Source organism: Dicentrarchus labrax, unplaced genomic scaffold (genome assembly GCF_905237075.1).
Source record: "Dicentrarchus labrax unplaced genomic scaffold, dlabrax2021, whole genome shotgun sequence".
Classification (NCBI taxonomy): domain Eukaryota; kingdom Metazoa; phylum Chordata; class Actinopteri; family Moronidae; genus Dicentrarchus; species Dicentrarchus labrax.
The window spans coordinates 27918671-27938722 of NW_026136711.1; the positions used below are offsets into that span (position 1 = coordinate 27918671).

The window sequence follows — 20052 nt, forward strand, 5'->3', positions numbered from 1 at the left end:
CCACCACAATACAATAAAAGTACCCAATTGAAAAATGACATCTTAAAAAATTCAACAGCAATATATCCTTCCTACAAACAGTGTCCCAGTTACTGGGTAAAAAATCCACAGAGCTTACTATAAACAGTTTTTAATGCAACTTTCTACCAAATAAATGGAGAGTAATGGGGACATTTGTTTCTTTGGATTTATATTGCTGTTGAAATTTAGAGGCAGAAAACCTTGGCAAATACAACTGCAACAATCTGCCTGGCTATATACTGCTAGAGGTAAGTTAGAAAACAAACTGAAATGTAAACACCATGCTCATGCATGCGTCATGTCTCAGGGCTTCCCTCTAGTTTGCATATTTTAACATCTTTTTTATGCCTGATCCCTAGGATGCTGAACACTAAGTCTCTGGGTCGTCCACCCAGCTTGGCTCACCTGGATAAGGTCAACTCCAACAGTCTTGACTCCTGCGTGACTATCCAGGACCTCCCCCCCAAGGTCCCCCCATATTCCAAGCTGCAGGACTTGGCTGGTTCCCACACCTCCACCCGCCTCACCCCCAGCCCAGCGCCTGTGCTCCACATCAATTCCCCCGGCTCCTATACCAGTGACAGTCTGAGTCTGAGCGGATCGCCGCTGCTCTACCCCAAGCTGACTGGCATGCACCGCAGCATGGAGTCCCTGCCTCTCCAGATGAGTGTGCCTTCCAGTGCGAGGTTTATGAAAACTGAGATGCATGACAAGGAAGAGAGGGGTGCAGGAACCTGGGGAGGCGGGAGCAGGACATCCCTCAACCTCACAGATAGGTAAGTGTCATCTCAAGAAGTATCAGTGTCCTTTATGTCAAAATTTGTATTTGTGACAAAATGTGATTCCATAATTCCCTTCGTCCGCAGTCTATGCTGTCTCTAAAAAAGAAAATTATTATGAAGGAATAACTTTTGGAGCCAGCCATAGCATTATGACCACACCTGGGCACACTGACCAGTCTGTGGTGTTTTGACACCTTTCTATCAGAATCAGCATGAACTTTTTCAGCAGTTTGAGCTACAGTAGATCCTCTGTTGGATCGGACCACATGGGTCAGCCTTCAGTCCCCACATACATCAATGAGCCTTGGGCACCCATGACCCTGTCTCGGGTTCCCCTCTTTTCCTTCCTTGGACCACTTTTGATAGGTACTGACCACTGCAGGGGGAATACCCCACAAGAGCTGCAGTTTTTGAGATGCTCTGACCCAGTCGTCTAGCCATCACAATTTGGTCAAAGTCGCTCAAATCCTTATGCTGCCCATTTTTCCTGTTTCTAACACATCAGGACACAATGTTCACCTGCTGCCTAATATATCCCGCCCACTGACAGGTGCCATGATAATAAGATAATCCGTGTTATCCGCTTCACCTGTCAGTGGTCATAATGTTATAGCTGATCGGTGTATAATTGAAAAAAATTCAATATTTCAGTAAAACCCTCTCACTGCCACTTTTCCATCTTCCAATGAACCAATGCTGGTAGAAGTAACTGCATTTATTCCAGCAGCTGATAGCGTGTGAAACATAATTTGTAAAAACTGTTTCACTGTGAAGTAGCAGCAGATATACGAGCACGCCATATTTTACGTGCCTTTTCTGGGAACGAAAACTCTGAGCTATCATTTAGAAGACGGAGGGCTGGATCCATCAGAAGATTTCTTTTTGTCAAGGTGGAGATTATTTCCTGCCAAAGGAATGTACTTTTAGGCAATCCCACGCTGTGTGTATAAAAAGTGCCATATGGGCTAGATGAACAAAAAGGATTAGAAGATAAACCCATGAGATGTCTTACCCAGGTGTTATACAGCTCCTTTGACAAAACTTAAGATGATATTGTTTGTGTATGTCTTATGTAAGAATGATTCACAATAACTGTTTATTCTCTATTAATAATGTTTTTATTCTCTTCATTACAGCTTGCAAACAGACAGAAATACCTTACCGAAGAAAGGCTTAGAGTACGTCAAAACAGTTATTATCCAACCATCCATTTGACATCTCACACTGTGATGTGTCTTCATTGTTTGAAGTTTACACTGACCCCTCTTTTCTCAGGCGCTATGGCTCAAGCCTGTCAGAGAGTGAAGGAAGCAAACCGGGAAGGCGCCACTCCCACACCATAGCCAGCATGACAGAGAGCGATAGCCCCCCTCAGCTGCCTTCCCCCACCCGCCCTCTCCACCCCTCCTCCGGCAAGGTTCTTCTCACCAACGTGGGTGAGTCGGCTCGCTACATTTGGCTGCCAAGTTCTAAAAACACTCTGTCTGAGCTTTGAAAGTAATGAGACTTGAGATCTTTGATAAGCCATCCATCTTACCGTTGATTATTATTGAAGACAGGGATATGAAGTTCACACTGAGAGGAAAGTCTGGCTCCATTTTTACAGTTAAGAAATGTTGACACAAGTCGTCAATAATAGATCATGGCTGAATGATGAAGCGATGGCAAATTACTGTGGTATCAGATTTGACTATGTGAGTATTACTATCCCATATCTACACTCATTTAGACTTGAGTTTAAGTCTAAAATATGCCTGAGATGGAGGCATTAGTGGGTCAAGTCAGGCTATATTTATATCTTTGACTGTTGTGGAACCACAGTGTTGCCTTTCACTGAGTCATCAGAATAAGGGTGCGATACCTAGGTGTACTGTATGCATGTGTGTGTAGGTGTGTGTGTAGGTGTGTGTGTGTGTGTGTGTGTGTGTGTGTGTTTCTCTACAGCACTGCCTCCTACAGTTTTGTCTTTATCAATCTCTTTTGTATGATAGTTGCCCCAATTTCTAGTGGAACCCCAAGGATATCGCGCTCCAACAGCATTGGCCCCCCCAGTGACTCCGCCTGCGATCTCTATGGATCCTCCCCCCTGGGCAGCAGTATGTCCCTGGCTGACCGGCCAAAAAGCATGATGCGGTGTGGGTCTTTCCGTGAACCAGGGGATGATGGTGAGCCTGTTCAGCCAGGCCTCCCTGCAGGGGAGTCGCCCAACACGGCCTCAAATTAAACAAAGCTGTCCGTTCTTACGACACACAAGCTGTTTGGCAAAATGTCAGAAGAACATTTGTTTTCATGAACAAGAAAAGCGCAGACGAGCCTTGGTGCCTCCATTTTAGATTAATAGTGCATTATATAAAGACTCAAAGGCACTATGTGTGATCCAAATATAAACGAAACAGGAGACCCTACACCAATAGTTTGAATCTGCTTTCTCTTCAAATTTGGCAAGCTTTTTAATACACATTCCAGCACTAGACTACCTTAATGTATTTCTGTGCTATAGCAAAACATTTGAGAAGCTCTATTGGAATATTACATTAATAGATATGTTTTCATTAGAGTATAATCACCTGAATATAAGAATCGTTGTGTTTTCGTTACCTTAGAATCTGCAGACTCCGCAAGTTGCCTTCCATGGAGTCTGCCACCTTTAACCACCATGTGTCGACAGTAGCCCAGAACGGACAAACCAAACACTGGCTCTAGATACGGATTTTTGTGTTTTTCATGATTTTTGCGACCACTGTAGTTTCTTCTACACACTTAACAGCCTGTTCTTATTTCCAGGTTGTTAAATACAGAGGCGAGCTGTGTTCAGTTCATTGCTATATGCCACTAAATCCTACATACTGGTCCTTTAAATCAGTATTGATTTAAATGAAAAAACAAAAATTCCAAATCAAAAGAAGCATCTATTTTAATTGTATTTTTGTACTTATGACTGATAAGTTATTATGAATAATAGGTTATTGATTGGTAGCATTTCTTCAGTACCTGATTAGCCTTGTAATATCTTAAATTATCTTTGCCTTAAACTTATTTAATATTAAGTCAAATATCTACTTTCCTGTTTCAGTGCATGGCTCCGTACTCTCTTTGGCGTCCAATGCTTCATCCAACTATTCCTCGGTGAGTAGATGCAGTAAAATACACCGTATAAGGTTAATTTTGCTTGAGTGTAATGCTTTCACATTTACACATTCTCCATTACAGCCAATATAGGCGAGTTACCTTAATCATAATGATTCACTGACTTTTTTAACATTCAGGAGAACCTTACATACATTATATTAAATGGTCTTAAAGTCTTCCCTGTGGATAAGTAGTTTTTTTCGTAAGTGCCCCTAAAGTAAATGCTCTTCCTTATCCCTGTTTATTTGTCTTCACCATGCCTTCCTTAGAATGAGGAGAGGATACAAGGAGAGGTAAGGCCAACGTGCCATCTCTTCAACTCACATTGTTCCTTTTCTCTGTATCATCTGTCAGTCATTTCCTGTTGAAACGGGTTCATTCACAAGATTGTGTTATCTGTGCTCAGTGAAGTCTGTGACCACGGATCTCTTCCACAGGAACTCATAACCCAGTTCATTTTTGTTTTATCTTTAATATTCTGTGTCCTTTGCACCACTTGCTAACATTTAATAAAGACATTTTCAGACCTCGTAAAATTCTCAGTGCATGAGAAAAGTAAAACCCCACTGTCATCCTTTAATTTAACATTTTCTGTTGGTTTGGAGTGTGTGTATCTTAGATTTTGGTTTCTGTTGAGGAGCAGTAACTCCAATGATGTTTGCATATTCAAAGCAACACATTTCATCACATTAAATTGCTGCATTATCATAATCAAAACCTATATTAATATACGTATATGTTTGTTCGTGGTACTGTATAATATAACGGCTGGCACTTTCTTTTCAATTTGTCAACAGCAAATCCGCAAATTGAGGCGAGAGCTGGAATCCTCCCAGGAAAAGGTAGCCGACTTGACCATGCAGCTTTCTGCCAATGTACGTATTACTTTTTGAATTGTTTCCTCCTTTTGGCCTGTTTTCGTAAGCTAATTTGTTAATGAGCTGGATGCACACCAGAGGAGTATGATCAATCCAAAATATAGATTACACCATGTCCAAGTCCCTGAGATTGTACGCCACAACCAGCTGGGCTACAGCAACCCCGTTTAAGAGATGTATCTAATATCTGCACTGCATTTCTGTGAGGGTGAGATGTGGGGAAAAGATGGTGTGAATTCTTGCTCACTCCAAATGAGAATCACTGTAGATGACATCTGGATGGCCTAACTCTGTCCGATTTGCTGGAGGTAAGGACAGCTAGTCATGATATATATAAGATCTATCAACCTACCCAACACTTAGGGCTTTTAAAATTATATTCTTGAGTATTTTATGCCATTACTTGATAGCCAACAATAGGGAGATAATGAAATAAGAAGGGAGAACAACATGCAAAAAAGGTCCCCAGTTGCGGTTCATGGTCAGCACCATAACCACCAGGCAGCCAAGGCGCCCCTTATCACCGGTCTTACAGCAGACATACCATATTTCCAGCTTTCTCACTGCCACTCACATCTTTCCACTGTTGCTATAATCCTTCAGCTCTGCAATTTTAACCTTAACCCTCAACACTTGCTTTTAACTCTTTGATTGAACCACCTAAAACATTTCCAGTCCTGCTTCTTCGCATAGTTGCACCCTGTAGCTTCTAGATGCCTGAGTCTTGCTGTTTCAATCCCACTCAACTTTTACTTTAACACAGACTAACCGCTGATCCTGATCTAAAAATAGACAACCAGTATGAACTACTGTCTCCTATTGCACACTTAACCCCCCGCCTTTTGAACATACAAGTGACTGAAGCCTGAATCCGTGTGTGTATGTTTTTACTGTATAAGAAGTTAAATCCCACCCCTAACCCTATACTGTCCCTCTCTTTTACGTTCTGGGCTGTTTTGGTGGCTGGACTCGTTGCTGCCCCTGCCTGCCTCCCGCTGACCCGCACCTCTGGATGCTGGGTGTAGCAGCTAGGCCAGGTTTGTTGGACCGTTGCTTCCACAGAGCTCTCTGTCGCTTCCGCATGATTCTGAGTGGGCATCAAGCTGACGAGCTGCTGTCATCTGACCATCTCTGTTGGGCTCGCTGCGTGACACAGATGACCACATCACCTGCCTTGAAGCATGTTGACAAGGGATACAACTGATTGTTATTTTCTTTATCTATTAGTCTGTCAACTATTTATTCAATACTCATTTAGTGTCTAAAATGTCACAACAAAGTGAACTTGATGAGCAGTTTTGTCATATTTCTTGTTTTGTCTGAACAACAGTCCAAACATATTTAATTTACAATAATATCTAATAATATAATTAATGTCTGTTAATTTTCTGTCAATCAACTAACTAACTAACTAATTTGCACAGCACTAATTGACTTTTCCTGCTAGCTTTTAGATTTGAAAAGTGAATAAGATCCCCCACATACAGTACTAATATTTTGTATAGAAATATGAGTGGCTACGACTGCTCCGACCCCCTGAAATGCTTGTTCTTAGGAGGTCAAAATGTGGCAGAATATTCCATTATTAAATAAAAGTGACCCCAAGGAAATACCTAAGCAAAGTAACAACAAAAAGAAATGAAAAAGGGAATAATAGGCTGGTCAGATTTAACAAAAGGAAAGGAACATAGACCAATAGTATGACGGACCTGGGAGATCTCCCTAAGCTATCAAAGCAAAAGAAGAAACCACCCAACAGAAATAAAGTTTCAAAAAGAGGATTATCTGACCTGCTGTTGTTGACAAATTCTATTTGATGGTGTCAGCCATGGATTTTAGCAGATTTATAACAGCTCCATGCACTCGTTCATTAGCAGATATAGTGTGAGACATCCTACACTAAAGGTCAAACATGCTACAGGAGGTTGATGATCTCTGTCCTCGAGTGCCACACCGCTAACCCTCCCTCACCACCATTACCCTAACGTCCTCTTTCATCTCTGACATCATCCACAGCTGTCCACTACTTCACCCCCCCCCCCTTCCTCTCCCAGCAGATGGAGAAAGCCATTTGCTTGATGTGCTGTGAGCGTGTGAAGCTGCAGAGTGATTCGATGCAGCCGGTGACTCATACCTGTCTGCTCTCTCAACCCTCCCAATATTCTCTGTCTCTCTCCATCTCCTTCTACCTCTTTGTCCTCCTCAAAAGGCTAATCTGGTAGCAGCATTTGAGCAGAGTCTGGCGCTAATGACGGCTCGCCTTCAGACCCTGTCGGTCTCCTCAGAGCAAAAGGTATCTTGGTGATGATGCTAATGAATGTTATGCCACCTGTGACATGTGTGACTGTTTCTATTCATAAGAAAAAAAGGGAGAAGTCCGTGACACCTAAAGAAAACAAACCATTAAGGAGCTGAATGAAGCTGAATATCACTCTAAAGAAATAGTTGTGTCAGCTACATTCTCTTCAAATACAACAGTCTTTAACCTATTAGTTGACCATCATTAAAATGCTTTCTATTAGATTCTGTCAGTGAAAGAGAAGCTACCAAGTGGCATAGTTGTTCTGGAAATGAGATGTGGGTCAAAGGTTTGCATTGCCTGTTTTTCATGTTGTCGTCAGTCACTTAACATAACCTGTCATCCTTGCTGAAAGCGGATAGACATTCCACAATTCCGGGTTCAGAAGAATCTTGGTTCAGTTACCAGCCAGCATACTAAGCCTGCATACTAACAAGAACACATATTGATATTTTCCCCCTTCAGGACTCTGAACTCACTGAGCTGAAAGATACCATCGAGATTCTGAAGGTCAAAAATACAGAGGCCCAAGAAATCATTCACGGGGCTCTCAATAATCCGGACATCACGCCTAAAGGTACAGAATACACTGGGGACGGACAGTGTGATTAGGACACATGTAAAGTTGATGAGGGGAATTTCAAAAGCTTCCATTGCAGTATTCAATGTGTGTTTTTCTGTCCTGGCATTTAGAGCTGCTGATCAATCGCCAGAACTCCTCAGAAAGCATCTCCAGCCTCACCAGCACTACCAGCCATTCCAGTATGGGTAGTCTTAAAGAGCAGGAGGCCAAAAAGAAGAAGAAGAAGAGCTGGGTAAGGACACACTGAGTAGAAATACTGTTCATACTCACAAAATACTTTCAGAGTTTTGTCAGTCACTGACAAATGGGTTTTAAGTTATTTAGAAGCCAGAAGATTCCCAACATACTGCCCTTTGAGAGGGAATTATTTTGCAGGGGTTTATGAATCAGATGTCTTCTTCAAATCATTAGAGAAAGAGATGAAAACTACCAGACCATTTTTGGTATTGAATTGAACAGTTCAGCTGGTCAGGGTTTGTAAATGGTCATCTGTCTCATCGGTGTCATCAAACATTGAACAAATTTAGTGTTCTTAATTTGCCCTAGATAATCAAAGCTCAACATTCAAAGTTTTTTGTCACATGTTCATTCTATACAGTATGAGCAATCTAAATTCTGGGTTGAATATTACAATACTATAATACAGTAAGAATAAAAATAGGAAAAGCAAATGATAAAGGATAAAAGATGAAAAATGTATAAATGTAATAATTTAATAAAAGTATTAAAATTATTAGTTTATATAGGTCCTGTGTGTTGGTGAGCTGCGGGCTATTATCTGTTTTTATTATGTTGTATTTGGTTTGAAAAAATAGAAGTTGTAGAAGTCAGCTGCTGTCCTAGTTTGTTCTCCTGCATGTGTATGTGTGCGATTCTCCTCCTGTCTTGTTCCAAATCTGTTATTAAGTATGACTCTGGTCTCTCCCTCATGCTGCCCTGATTTTTATTTTAGGTCTTTGAGGTGAGTGATGTTGCTACAGTAAATAAACCCCAAACCCCCTCCCCTTGTCCAGCCTGCATGGACTTTGAGTCATACTTGTGAAACGTCTGGAAACTTTCTGTCGTCTTTCTAAACTTAAATCACAGATTCACTTAGTACCATGTTTTGGTAATATTAAATTGTTCGACCGAATTACAGAACTGTGGGTTTATGATGTAATCTGCATACAAATAAACTGTTCAGTAATACTGTGGACATCAGTGAAGATGGGAGCTGCTGCTGTACAAATTAGATAGAAGTTTGTATTTCATTCACACGTCTCACGTACAGTCCACCAACTGTAGCTGCAGAATTATACAAATATATGAAACTAGATGGCTAAATCAATTAAAAATAAAGAAATACAGTCCGTACCAGAAGGTTAACAGGAGGCAAGTGTGGATGATAATACTCAGTGGAAAACATGGCTTATCTGATAGAAGCAGCTCAACATGAGTGCTTAATTGCATTATACTCTGGTGTAGTTCGTAGACGTATCATTCATATCGAGCTCATGTTTCCTCTCTGTACAGTTACGCAGCTCCTTCAACAAGGCCTTTAGTAAGAAGGGGTCCAAGGCATCAGGCCCGTATGCTGACATTGAGGAAATTGCCACCCCAGAATCCTCTGCACCTTCCTCCCCCAAAGTCCACCATGTTGAGGACAACCCTACGTCATCAATTAAATCCTCAACCTCTGCATTGTCATCAGGGTAAACCTCTCCCTGCAATGAAACTGACAGTACAGTAAATCACAACAGCAAATATTTTGAATCGCATTATAATGAGTGAAAATGAATGAGATGTCATTGTCTATGCTGTCTGTCACTGTAACAATGTTTATTTTTAGGGTAATAAGATGATAGTTCGGATTCAGCGGTGTCCGTAGTGGTCCTTTTTAAAATGAGTATAAGTAGTATAGCTATTGGTTTCTGGCTGTCAATCCGATGATCCTTGCTACCATCACACATCTTCAATGTTGTCTTATTTGATCTGAATATGTCCAGACTCTGTGAAGGAGGCGAGGTGGCGGATGATAAGGTTGTATCAGAACTGCGTACAGAGCTGTGGGAGAAGGAGCGTAAACTGACTGACATCCGCCTGGAGGCTCTAAGCTCCGCCCATCACCTGGAGCAGCTGCAGGAGGCCATGAACAACATGCAGGTATGTGTGATAAGTTCCTTTTCACTATTTTTACATAAAAAAAAAAGCTCCTGCAGTTCACTTGTGGAAAGGTAAAGGTGTTTAGGATGCCATGGACAATATAAGTTTACTTTTTGCAGGTCTGTTCTGTTCTAATGAAATGCAGTGGTATATTCAACGTTTCTGATTTACATACTTATATACTTCTGTGGATATGAGGCTTTTTTCTAAAATTATAGTTGCATGCCAAGGTTCACCTTGTAATCTCATTTATGTTTTAGTTTGATGTCTAATGTATGTATGCTGTTGTGTGTTGTAATCTGTCAAGTCTATCTGCCCTCTTTTATAGTTTAAAAAATTAGTTTTGTGATAGTTAAACTTACATATTCCAAAAAAAATGACCTTCAATAGTAGACATTTTTTTTATGCACTCACAAATAAATCACTACTGAAGTCATATTATGGAAGTGGCTCTGTGATCTATTAAAATTGTAGTAACACTTGTGTGTGATTTTGTCTGCAGAGGACAGTGGAGAACCTGAAAGCTGAGAACGACCAGCTGAAGACAGGTGGTCTGTCCCCCTGTCCATCTCCTGGACCCTCCAGCTCCGTCTCCCAGTCCTCAGGTCTCACTGCTCTTGGCAGTTCATCACCTCGACAGTCAGTAGCCATGCACATGCCCAAAAGCTACAGCAGAGGGCTGAGTGAGGGTGGCAGCTCAGGTACAGTTCAGTCTCTGACAATGTTGATAATGTAGACTGAGAGCAGTGACTCCCAACCTGTGGGTCGGGACCCCCACTATGGGTCACCAATCCTTCAAGAGGGGGTCGCAAGGCAATCTTAATTTTAGAGGTCCAAGAAAATTAAAAAAATGTACACAGTAGGGCATGTTAGTATAGCTCAGCATTTTCTTTAATTCTGTGATCAATTATGAAGAAAAGTAAAGAAAATGAAATCATTCTTTTATTTCATTTAGACTATTATTTAAGATATAAACACAAACAATATTCATATAGCCTTCAGTTACAGCTAAACAGCCTCGTCCTGCATTAGAAATGTACGCAGTTAAGACAACCAAAGAGCTCATAGAACAATGGCCAAGTGGCAGGGAGAAGAAAACACAGAATTTGTCAAAAAATAGAAGCCTATTCAGTATGTAGGATTGTTAAAAAAAAAGAAAAACATAAGTCATACAGAAAATTGTATAAAAAGTTGCTAAAAATACGAGAAAAACTTGTCTCTCAATAGTTACAGGAAATAATCCACTGAAAATTCATTCCACACACACCATAAAACATGTCACTAAGTCAGAGGTCATCAGCTTAGACAGTGATTTAAAAAAAAAAAAAAAGGCTGGGAATCACTGTTCAACAGGCTCAGTGCTGATTAACAAAAAAACAAAAAGCATAAACCATTGCTCACATCTCAATCTAACTTGTGTCTCACGTGCTACATTATCTTTTTCTTCTTTTTCTGTCGCTGTCCTTTTTTAAATTCACCCCTCAGCAGATGTCCACTCCGCAGATTCTCTCAGTGTTTCCTCACAGAGAGACGATCACCGTGTCAGGGTGGTGATTTGCGTTGCAGATTTACATGTCTTCAAAGATGTAAGTTTATTGTTTGTTAGCTGCCCTTCTTCAGACCAACAAATATGATTTTAACTTCTTGGTTCCAACCTGTTTGTTGCCCTGTGTGTCAACAGGAGGTTAAACAACAGGACTTCTTTGTCGGCACTGTCCGGGTGAACGGCCGGATGGACTGGCCCATGCTGGATTCAGCTGTCAGCCAGGCTTTCAAGGTGAGTCGCTCTTTTCTGACAACTTAATTTAATGTGACCTGGCCGAGAACTGAATGTACAGTTTGCATCAAGCGTTCTCATTTGTGATTCAGCTGCCACATTAAATTTAGCATGTTGTTACTTCAGAGAGTTCAATCACTGCACACAGGTGGAAACTAAGATGCAAAAATAGCATATGTAATGACTTTGTACGTCTGGTTTTATGGTCTTCCTAGTAGGGAATTGACATATTAATTTGTACTATGTAGATGCCTAATAAAACCAAAGGGTTCATGGAGCCTGTAACTCTTGTAACATGTACAGATCATGTTTACTTTCACCTTTGACTGGTATTGTCAGTTGGCTCTGAAACACCACAAGGGGCACTGTCTGTCTGCAAACACTCAATACTATTTAGGCAGATTTATTCAGTTCTCTTTTTCTGTTTTCTTTTTTCTCTCAGGTGTACATAGCCAAGGTGGACCCCACTTCCAGTCTGGGCCTGTCTACAGACTCCATCTACAGTTACAGTATGGGCCACATTAAGAGAGTGCTGGGAGGAGAGGCTCCAGAGACACAGCCCTCTCGCTGCATGTCCCGAGGCCCCAGTGGCATCACAGTGGCTCTGAAAGGTCTGCGGACAAATGTTTTAGTAACTGTGACATATGAAACCATGTCAAGATTTATAGATTGACTTCTACAGATTTGGAAGTACATTAATTCAGCCCAGTGTTATTGGCATTTAGATGACATGATTGATTAGATTAAATGAAATACATTTTTAAAACACAAAGCTTAATTCAGCACCTACGTAATTAATTTAGACAACCATTTCTAATGTCAGAAAGCATTGATTTAGTGCTAATATAGTACAGGCTCAAATACATTATTTTGTAAAGTCTAAACAAAGTAAGTGAAGTCTAGTCAATCAAAATCTGGGTAAATGTGATAAACATCCTTATGCAAGTACTCAATGTTTTTATTCTGCAATAGATCCTGTTGAAATCGATCCAGCTTGCATTTCCAGTGCCATCTCTTCAATTCGGAAACCACAAATCTTTTGATTTAAAGCTGCGTCCAAATGGAAGGAAAATAGTTACACACACATCACTCAGGTGCAAGGCTGTCAGAGGAAGGCATTAATGAAATGAAAAAAAAACATTCTGACCGGATGAAGGTCCGTTTACGATCAAAACGTTATCTTTAAAAGGTTTTTTGTCGCAGTGAATAAGTGACGCAGCTTTTCATGAAAGCTGCGTCCAAGTACACACTGTATATTTATGGGTACATAATCAGGTTTCTTTTGGCAATCAGATCTTTTGCATTAGCTATGTTGTGAAGTGTTTATCTGAGGAGTTTAACAGTCTGATCCAGGTCTTGACTGAGTGCAAATCCTCATGTCTGTCTGCATGTCAGAGCGACACATTTGGGCCTGTCTGTCTTTATTCCCATTTGATCTAGTGTTTCTTTTTTTGCTTTACAACTCTTCTTTACGTCCAGCATGCATTCTGTTACATTAAACTGTGAGCTGTCCTCATCATTGACCAAAACATCAACTCAGATGACTCTGTGGCAGCTGAAGAGCTCATCAGTTCAACAACATTATATTTTTCCACAGTTCAAGATTTATTTGGTTAAATTATATAATATAATATACATATTATACATTCACTACTACAACAGTACAGATTTATATGATTGTTATACATTATATTTCTGCAACAGCAGTGTTTTGGGTTTTTTTCCATTAGTGACTGAAACGAGAGCTGTAATCAGGGAGGAGTGGCGAGGTTCTGGTCTGGTAGTCGACCCCTCTGCACCTTTGCATGCGGGAATGTAAGGAGCTAGTGCTAGGAGAGCTGGGAAAGCAGCGGCAGCCCAGACAGGGCTCTGGGTAACATGATTCCAGTGCTGTCAGGCCCAGCTGGTGGACCAGCCTCAGACACATGGGCCCCATAGATGTGAAGGTGGAACTTTAGACTCCTACAGGCTGGTGGGGGTGCAAAGACTCCTTACGCTTGATGCAAAGTTATTTTAAGAGCAAAATGCTTGAACTCCATGTTGCTTAGGAAGGACATGTGAGGTGATATAAATCTGTTTTCACAACATCTTCTTACTCTTCCTGTCAGTGTATATTCGTTTTGGTATACGTATTAACAGAATTCTTAAGAAGCACTTAAATATCAAGTGTCAAACAACAGTTTATCACCAATTCTAATTTATGCTGGGTGATTAGCAGATAGTCATCAACTTCATTGTTTATTACAGCACAGTCCATTCTCACCTTTTCTTCACTATGTTCAGGTTTGAAGGAGAAATGTGTGGACAGCCTGGTATTCGAGACCCTCATTCCCAAACCCATGATGCAACACTACATTAGTCTGCTTCTCAAACACCGCCGCCTCATCCTTTCTGGGCCGAGCGGGACGGGTAAGAGCTACCTCGCTTCCCGGCTGGCTGAGTACCTGGTAGACCGCAGTGCACGCGAAGTCACCGAAGGCATCGTGGTCACTTTCAACATGCACCGCCAGTCATGCAAGGTGACAGAAACTGATGTCCTGCATGAATCTGTACAGCAGTGGATTATTTGGTGTGTCATGTTGTCAGCTTTCTTTAGTCACTGTCTCTCTCTCTTTCTCTCCCCAGGATCTGCAGCTTTATCTTTCCAACCAGGCCAATCAGATCGATAGGGAAACCAGCACGTCAGAAATACCGCTGGTTGTTATTCTGGATGATATTCACGAGCCTGCTTCCATCAGTGAACTTGTCAATGGTGCTCTCACCTGCAAATATCACAAATGGTAAGCTCCACATATGCAAGCTGAAACTAACTCCGAGAGTATTTATGCAATCGATTATGTAACCTAAACACTGTAATGTTGTTCCTACCCTCAGCCCGTACATTATTGGAACAAGCAATCAGCCAGTGAAGATGATTGCGAACCACGGCCTCCATCTCAGCTTCAGGTTCGTCAAAGGAGCGGTTGCTTCTCTTTTTTCTTTTTTTCTTCTCCTGCAGTGTTGTGTTGTGTCTGTGGCTGAATTTGACTTGATTACACTAAGGTTAGATTTGAAGCTCAAGAAACAAGTCAATACAATAAAACATCTTAAAGCAGATCGATAGTAAAGTGTTACTTAATGTGTTTATATGTAATCTGATACAGTTTGATTTCACTCAGTGCCGTGAATACCAATATTAGTTTCTAAAGTTTAAGGAGTTTACTTTCTTATGGTTCGGAGTCAGTAACAAAATAAAAGTGACTGTCATAACTTCTTTTGCTTTTAGTCTGAAGTTGGACAACAAAAACAAACCTCTCACTATTACCTGCACTTATTTATTATTTAAGCAAATCCTCAGTTCCACCTTCTCAAAAACAGAAACACACCAAACAAGGGTCATGGCTAAGGTGGCTGCTAAATATAGGGCTTGACTGTGAAACTTTTAAAGTGACAATGTTTGGTCCAAAGCAGTTATGACAGATTGCACAAGAAGAACTGTTCTTTTTTTATATACATTTGGGGGGCACTGTCACATTGATGAAGAAAGATGATATATCCACATGAAAGTGAACAAGACCAAAATAAGAACTGGTTGTGGTGGTTTAAATGGGTTTCCACAGTCAAAATATAGTTAGTAGCATTTGTAAATCTCAATACTGGATCTAATGTTCATATGGATTAAAGGGTTACTGTCATAGCTAATCCCACATGTGGCTAAGAAACTAGCCCACTGATGCACACGTGTATCTGCCTGAATTTTGATGTATGACTTATTGCATGTGCTTTTCATCGTCTTAGAATGGTGACTTTCTCTAACAATGTCGAGCCAGCCAACGGCTTCCTGGTGCGCTACTTGCACAGGAAGCTGATGGAGTCAGAGGATGAGAAAAACTTGACCAACGAGGACCTGATCAGGGTGTTAGACTGGGTGCCCAAACTGTGGTATCATCTGCACACCTTCCTAGAGAAGCACAGCACGTCGGATTTCCTCATCGGTATGAAACACACTCTTATCGGGACAGGGCATCACTTTAGGGCGGAAGAGAGCTGCATTTTTATTTTGTAGGGAATATTGATTTGAATATTTCTTAGTGTGTGTCCTTTAATGTTCTTTCTCTCCTTGTGTCTCCTCAGGCCCTTGCTTTTTCCTGTCCTGTCCAGTCACGGTGGATGAGTTTCAATCGTGGTTCATCGACCTTTGGAACCACTCTATTATCCCCTACCTGCAAGAGGGAGCCAAGGACGGCATCAAGGTAAGAAACACAGCCAATAAATCCGGAAAATGGTCCCCAGCTAGCGTTAAATTCTTTCCTGGTGTTCACAGGAAATGTTGAGGTCTAATTTTACTGTAACTGGTATGTTGTGACGCTTCAGGTCCACGGCCAGAAGGCGGTATGGGAGGACCCAGTCGAGTGGGTGAGGGGCACCCTGCCGTGGCCGTCTGCCCAGCAGGACCAAGCAAAGCTGTTCCACCTGCCTCCTCCCAGCATCGGCTCCAGCAGCCCTGGTCAGTCCCTCGAGGAGAGGCCTCACAAGGAGACTCCACCCAGCTCCATGGAATCTGATCCACTGGTAAGAGAGAATACTTAATGGTCCTTTCTTGTGATTTAAAAAAAATGTAATACTTCAAGCTGAAATGGATCTTTTAGGATTGCTGATTCTTGATTCTCTCTTCTTTGTTATAGATGGCAATGCTTTTGAAACTTCAAGAGGCTGCCAATTACATTGAATCCCCAGACAAAGAAGACCCTAGCCTGCCTAAACTTTGAAAACTTAGCACTTCAGATTTTTTTTTGGTCCACTGTAATGATGCAGTGCACATTCAGGAACAAATGAATCCTCAGAAATGGTTGTAGGGTGATTTAAACTGTCATTCCCACAGTAGGTTAAAAGTGTAACTGGGTAATTATCATCATCTTAATGCATACAGTATTTTCAATAGACTGTTCACAATTATTGAATGAGAAGCTATACTATAACTTTACTATGTGTTTGACTGGATGACATTCACTTCAGTTCACATCCCTTTACCACCACGTTAGCCCTCAGTACTCTTAGATTGGTGCTAATAGATCAGTATGAAACTCATCATCTCAGCACTTAGACTTCAGGTGATTTCTGCAACAGTGCACGCGGTCCATCCTGTTTTGCGCTCAAGTGTGTCATGGGATATGGAGTGCTTGTCAACAGGAGCTATCCTCAACTATGGATGCTCATTTTTGGAAAAGAGTATGACAGCATGACATATGCTACTGTTTATCACAAAGTTCTTTGGTACATATCTACTGTATAAGTCTTTGAAGGCCAAATCTTATACATATGCAATCCTGAACTTTAAAAACCAGAGCAGGTGAAACAAATGAAATGCCTTAAGAACAAAGACGTCAGTGTCACCTCAACTTCAGCAGATTATATTGGTGCTTTCATCATCATCCCATCTAAGATGGTCAGAAATCAGTTATTTCTTCAATTCTCTACAGTATTTATTTCAATTACTCATCTTTTCTCTTATTTTTACAATATGAAATTATACAATTTTACAGATTACATTTCTGTTATATGTTTTCAAATTTTTTACACCTTTATAATTTTTATGGCATATAAGGTGGAAAATTAAACTTGCTGTCATACTCTTTTGCATAAAACCAAACGTATTTATTAGTGATGTGAGTTCATCACTTTGTCGCTGCACAGTACCATATTTTCCAAGCACTTAATTTAGTTTTATGAACTGCTTAATGTAAAACATATATATCAGGTGTTAGACAGACAGGGATACTATAACAAACACCCCTCTGATTAAACAGATTGAGCAAATGCTATTTGAATCCAATTCAGATTTTTTTTTTGTATAACATTTATCTCGGAAAGACTACATTTGTTTAAAATCTTTACCCCCATATTCAGAGTAGTTATTGTATATATTATGTACATACAGTCAGGCTACATCGCAGTTATTTTATCTATATTAGTTGGTGCAAATATCTAATATACTGAACCAAATACTGTACTTTTATCATGCATATTGACTTTCAAGTTAGGGGTTTAATTTCAACTATGAATGTATAGAAAACACATATAAAACAACATTTTAACAGAATCGGTTATGTAGTAGTTGCTTTTAAAGCAAGCCTTATCACAAAGCTCCACTGCAGAATACTTTTAACATTGGCTGAGTAGAGTGACTTTAAAGCTACCTATGCCCATTTCATTTGCAACAGTTAATGCGCTTCACAAACAAAATTAAAAATCTCATTCTTAATGTCATTCATGCTTATTCTCATCATATAGGTGCGTATGGTGCTCTTTAACAATATCCCAAACTGTTTAAGTGTTGAATAAAGATCATGTAGGCTTTCAGGGTAGGTTAGCAAAGAGCTTTGTGTCATATAACTGTCAAAAGCTAAAGAAATGTGAAATAGATCTGGAAGATAATTTCTGATATTTTTTAGGTTGTGTTGGTGAAGAAGTGTTGAAGACATTATGTAGAGACAGTGAAGTTATGTGAGACATTGTATGGTGTGCACCCATGTTGATGTCGTATGGTATTCATGTCTGCGAACGCTTTGGGTACACGACACATTAATAAACCGATTACGAAGAGTATCTGTTGCACTGCAAGAGTAAAAAGCAAAAGATTTAAACACTTTTTATGGTACTTTGTGTAGGTTTTTGTACAGAAGCCCCAATGGAGTAAATGGCAAAGCACATGGTTGTGCAAGTGGTGTGAAAATAATTCACCTGTTCATCCCAAGATGTGTCATTGTTCAGGTGCTCAGACTAAACTTCACATGTACATAAATCCTGTAAATGAATGTCAGTCCACTTTTATGACAGCTTGATAAGAAAGTTTAACATTTTAAATAGTGTCTGAGCTGCTTATTGCTTCGTTATTGCACTTAGCTGAAAACAAAACTTCAAGCTAATCCGCAGCTCTGATTGGTCACCCGTAAACTTAAAAAAAAATGAATGAATTAAAGACATCAAAGAGCAAAAAATATGCCAAATGGACAGTGACTCTCACACTGGTCAGATGCCGATTGAGAATAATTTCAGTTATTGTAAATATTTCAGGTATTAGACAGTATTACCAGCCCCACCCTGGTCTGTTTCTGCAGGTTAACAAAAGCCATCAGCTCAAGTTTCTCATCTCATTCACTGGTTGTTGTGCCTGTTGCTCTGTAGTAGCTGTGATTTGTGTTTGCTTACTAGTGTATCAGGACTATGCAGCAACTTCTACTGGTGTTGGCAATCAGCAAATGTGTGAACTTCACAACAAACAGTTGTCAGTGTGTTTTCATCTGGTCTGTCTTAATTTGGACCAAATTGCATCACAGTATAAAAGTGGAAGCTTGTTTTTGAGCCTTAAAGAGAGGAGGATTTGTTTGGCGTTGCATTGAGAACAGGGTTCATAGGTGTAGTTAAAGAAATGAAGATGTTTCATGTGTTTTGTCCTTATGAATGGCAACAAAAGTACTGGACTTGTAGATGGTCAAATGACGATAAACAAACAGAAAAAAGATTAAAAATCAAATTATGAGCCTGAAATAGTTTGTAAGAATCAGCACTTCAGTGTTTTTGTGTCGATTATTTTAAGTAGAATCAAACCAGATAAAGAGATGCATCTGATATCTTGGGCCAATACAGGTTGCTGAATAGTCATATTTTTGCAAAGCTTGTTGTGGACTAAACTAAGATTTAAAAAAAAATGTTATGCGGTATCTAATGTCACTGACGTGCAAATGTTAAGGGTTTCTAAGTGTTGTAAATGCATGTAAACTTGCTGTCTGATGAGAAAAATGTTAACATTAATGTATTGTTTAGGAAAACCATTCTAGATAATGTTTTCCTTTTTAATACTCAGATATTTGATATTTCTTTTTCTTTTTTATCTAAAGAATCCTTTGTAAAACTTAATTTCTCTATTTTGTACAGGACATCATTGTAAAGATTGTAAATAGGTCAGCATTCTGGATGCGGCAACAATCATTGAGAAGGGGGAAAAAAAAAATCATCCTTGAGAGAAAGGTATATTTCTTCAGAGTTGGGTCCAATACATGGATAAGGCATGTTTCTGAAGGCTTTCATCCACCTATCACTGTTGTTGGAATCAATAAAATACATGTTATATTTATTCTGTTGCTTCTTGTGTGTCAATTTGACCTGCTGATAAGAGCTATAACATAATAGAGTAATGCATTTGCTTTAAGTAATCATATAGGCCCAATATAAATGTTAAGAGTAATACAGTTATTTAAATAGTGTGTAAAAGTATCAAGTCACTTTTCAGTGCTATAAACATACTCATTATACTTCCAAATAGCAGATAGTTGTATTATCGATATATTATTTATTTTCATAATTTAATTAGGCCATAGTCTATGTAGTGGAACATTTAATGATGCACACAAACAGACGCGGTGGTCTGAGTCATACATGGTGCCCAGTATCTATTACACGTA

At 40.0% G+C, this 20052-nt stretch overlaps 1 protein-coding gene across 14 annotated transcripts in view; it reads left to right on the forward strand.

The window, feature by feature from the left end:
* Positions 1–19724, forward strand: part of nav1b (neuron navigator 1b) — a 54620-nt gene extending 34896 nt beyond the window's left edge. For 3 of the 14 annotated variants that reach the window (XM_051413705.1, XM_051413713.1, XM_051413715.1), the window contains 24 exons: positions 381–797; positions 1940–1981; positions 2079–2239; positions 2795–2968; positions 3877–3929; positions 4202–4225; positions 4730–4807; positions 5836–5847; positions 7020–7103; positions 7575–7686; positions 7803–7924; positions 9205–9383; positions 9678–9834; positions 10337–10535; positions 11320–11420; positions 11516–11611; positions 12054–12222; positions 13895–14130; positions 14237–14391; positions 14486–14557; positions 15389–15585; positions 15725–15843; positions 15965–16162; positions 16276–19724. In XM_051413705.1, coding sequence (XP_051269665.1) covers positions 381–797; positions 1940–1981; positions 2079–2239; positions 2795–2968; positions 3877–3929; positions 4202–4225; positions 4730–4807; positions 5836–5847; positions 7020–7103; positions 7575–7686; positions 7803–7924; positions 9205–9383; positions 9678–9834; positions 10337–10535; positions 11320–11420; positions 11516–11611; positions 12054–12222; positions 13895–14130; positions 14237–14391; positions 14486–14557; positions 15389–15585; positions 15725–15843; positions 15965–16162; positions 16276–16359 — 3241 coding nt within the window. In that variant the 3' untranslated portion in view covers positions 16360–19724. The remainder of the gene's footprint in view (positions 1–380; positions 798–1939; positions 1982–2078; positions 2240–2794; positions 2969–3876; positions 3930–4201; positions 4226–4729; positions 4808–5835; positions 5848–7019; positions 7104–7574; positions 7687–7802; positions 7925–9204; positions 9384–9677; positions 9835–10336; positions 10536–11319; positions 11421–11515; positions 11612–12053; positions 12223–13894; positions 14131–14236; positions 14392–14485; positions 14558–15388; positions 15586–15724; positions 15844–15964; positions 16163–16275) is intronic. The other 11 variants (XM_051413707.1, XM_051413714.1, XM_051413716.1 and 8 more) reach the window with 9 other exon arrangements.
* The last annotated feature ends 328 nt before the right edge of the window (positions 19725–20052 follow it).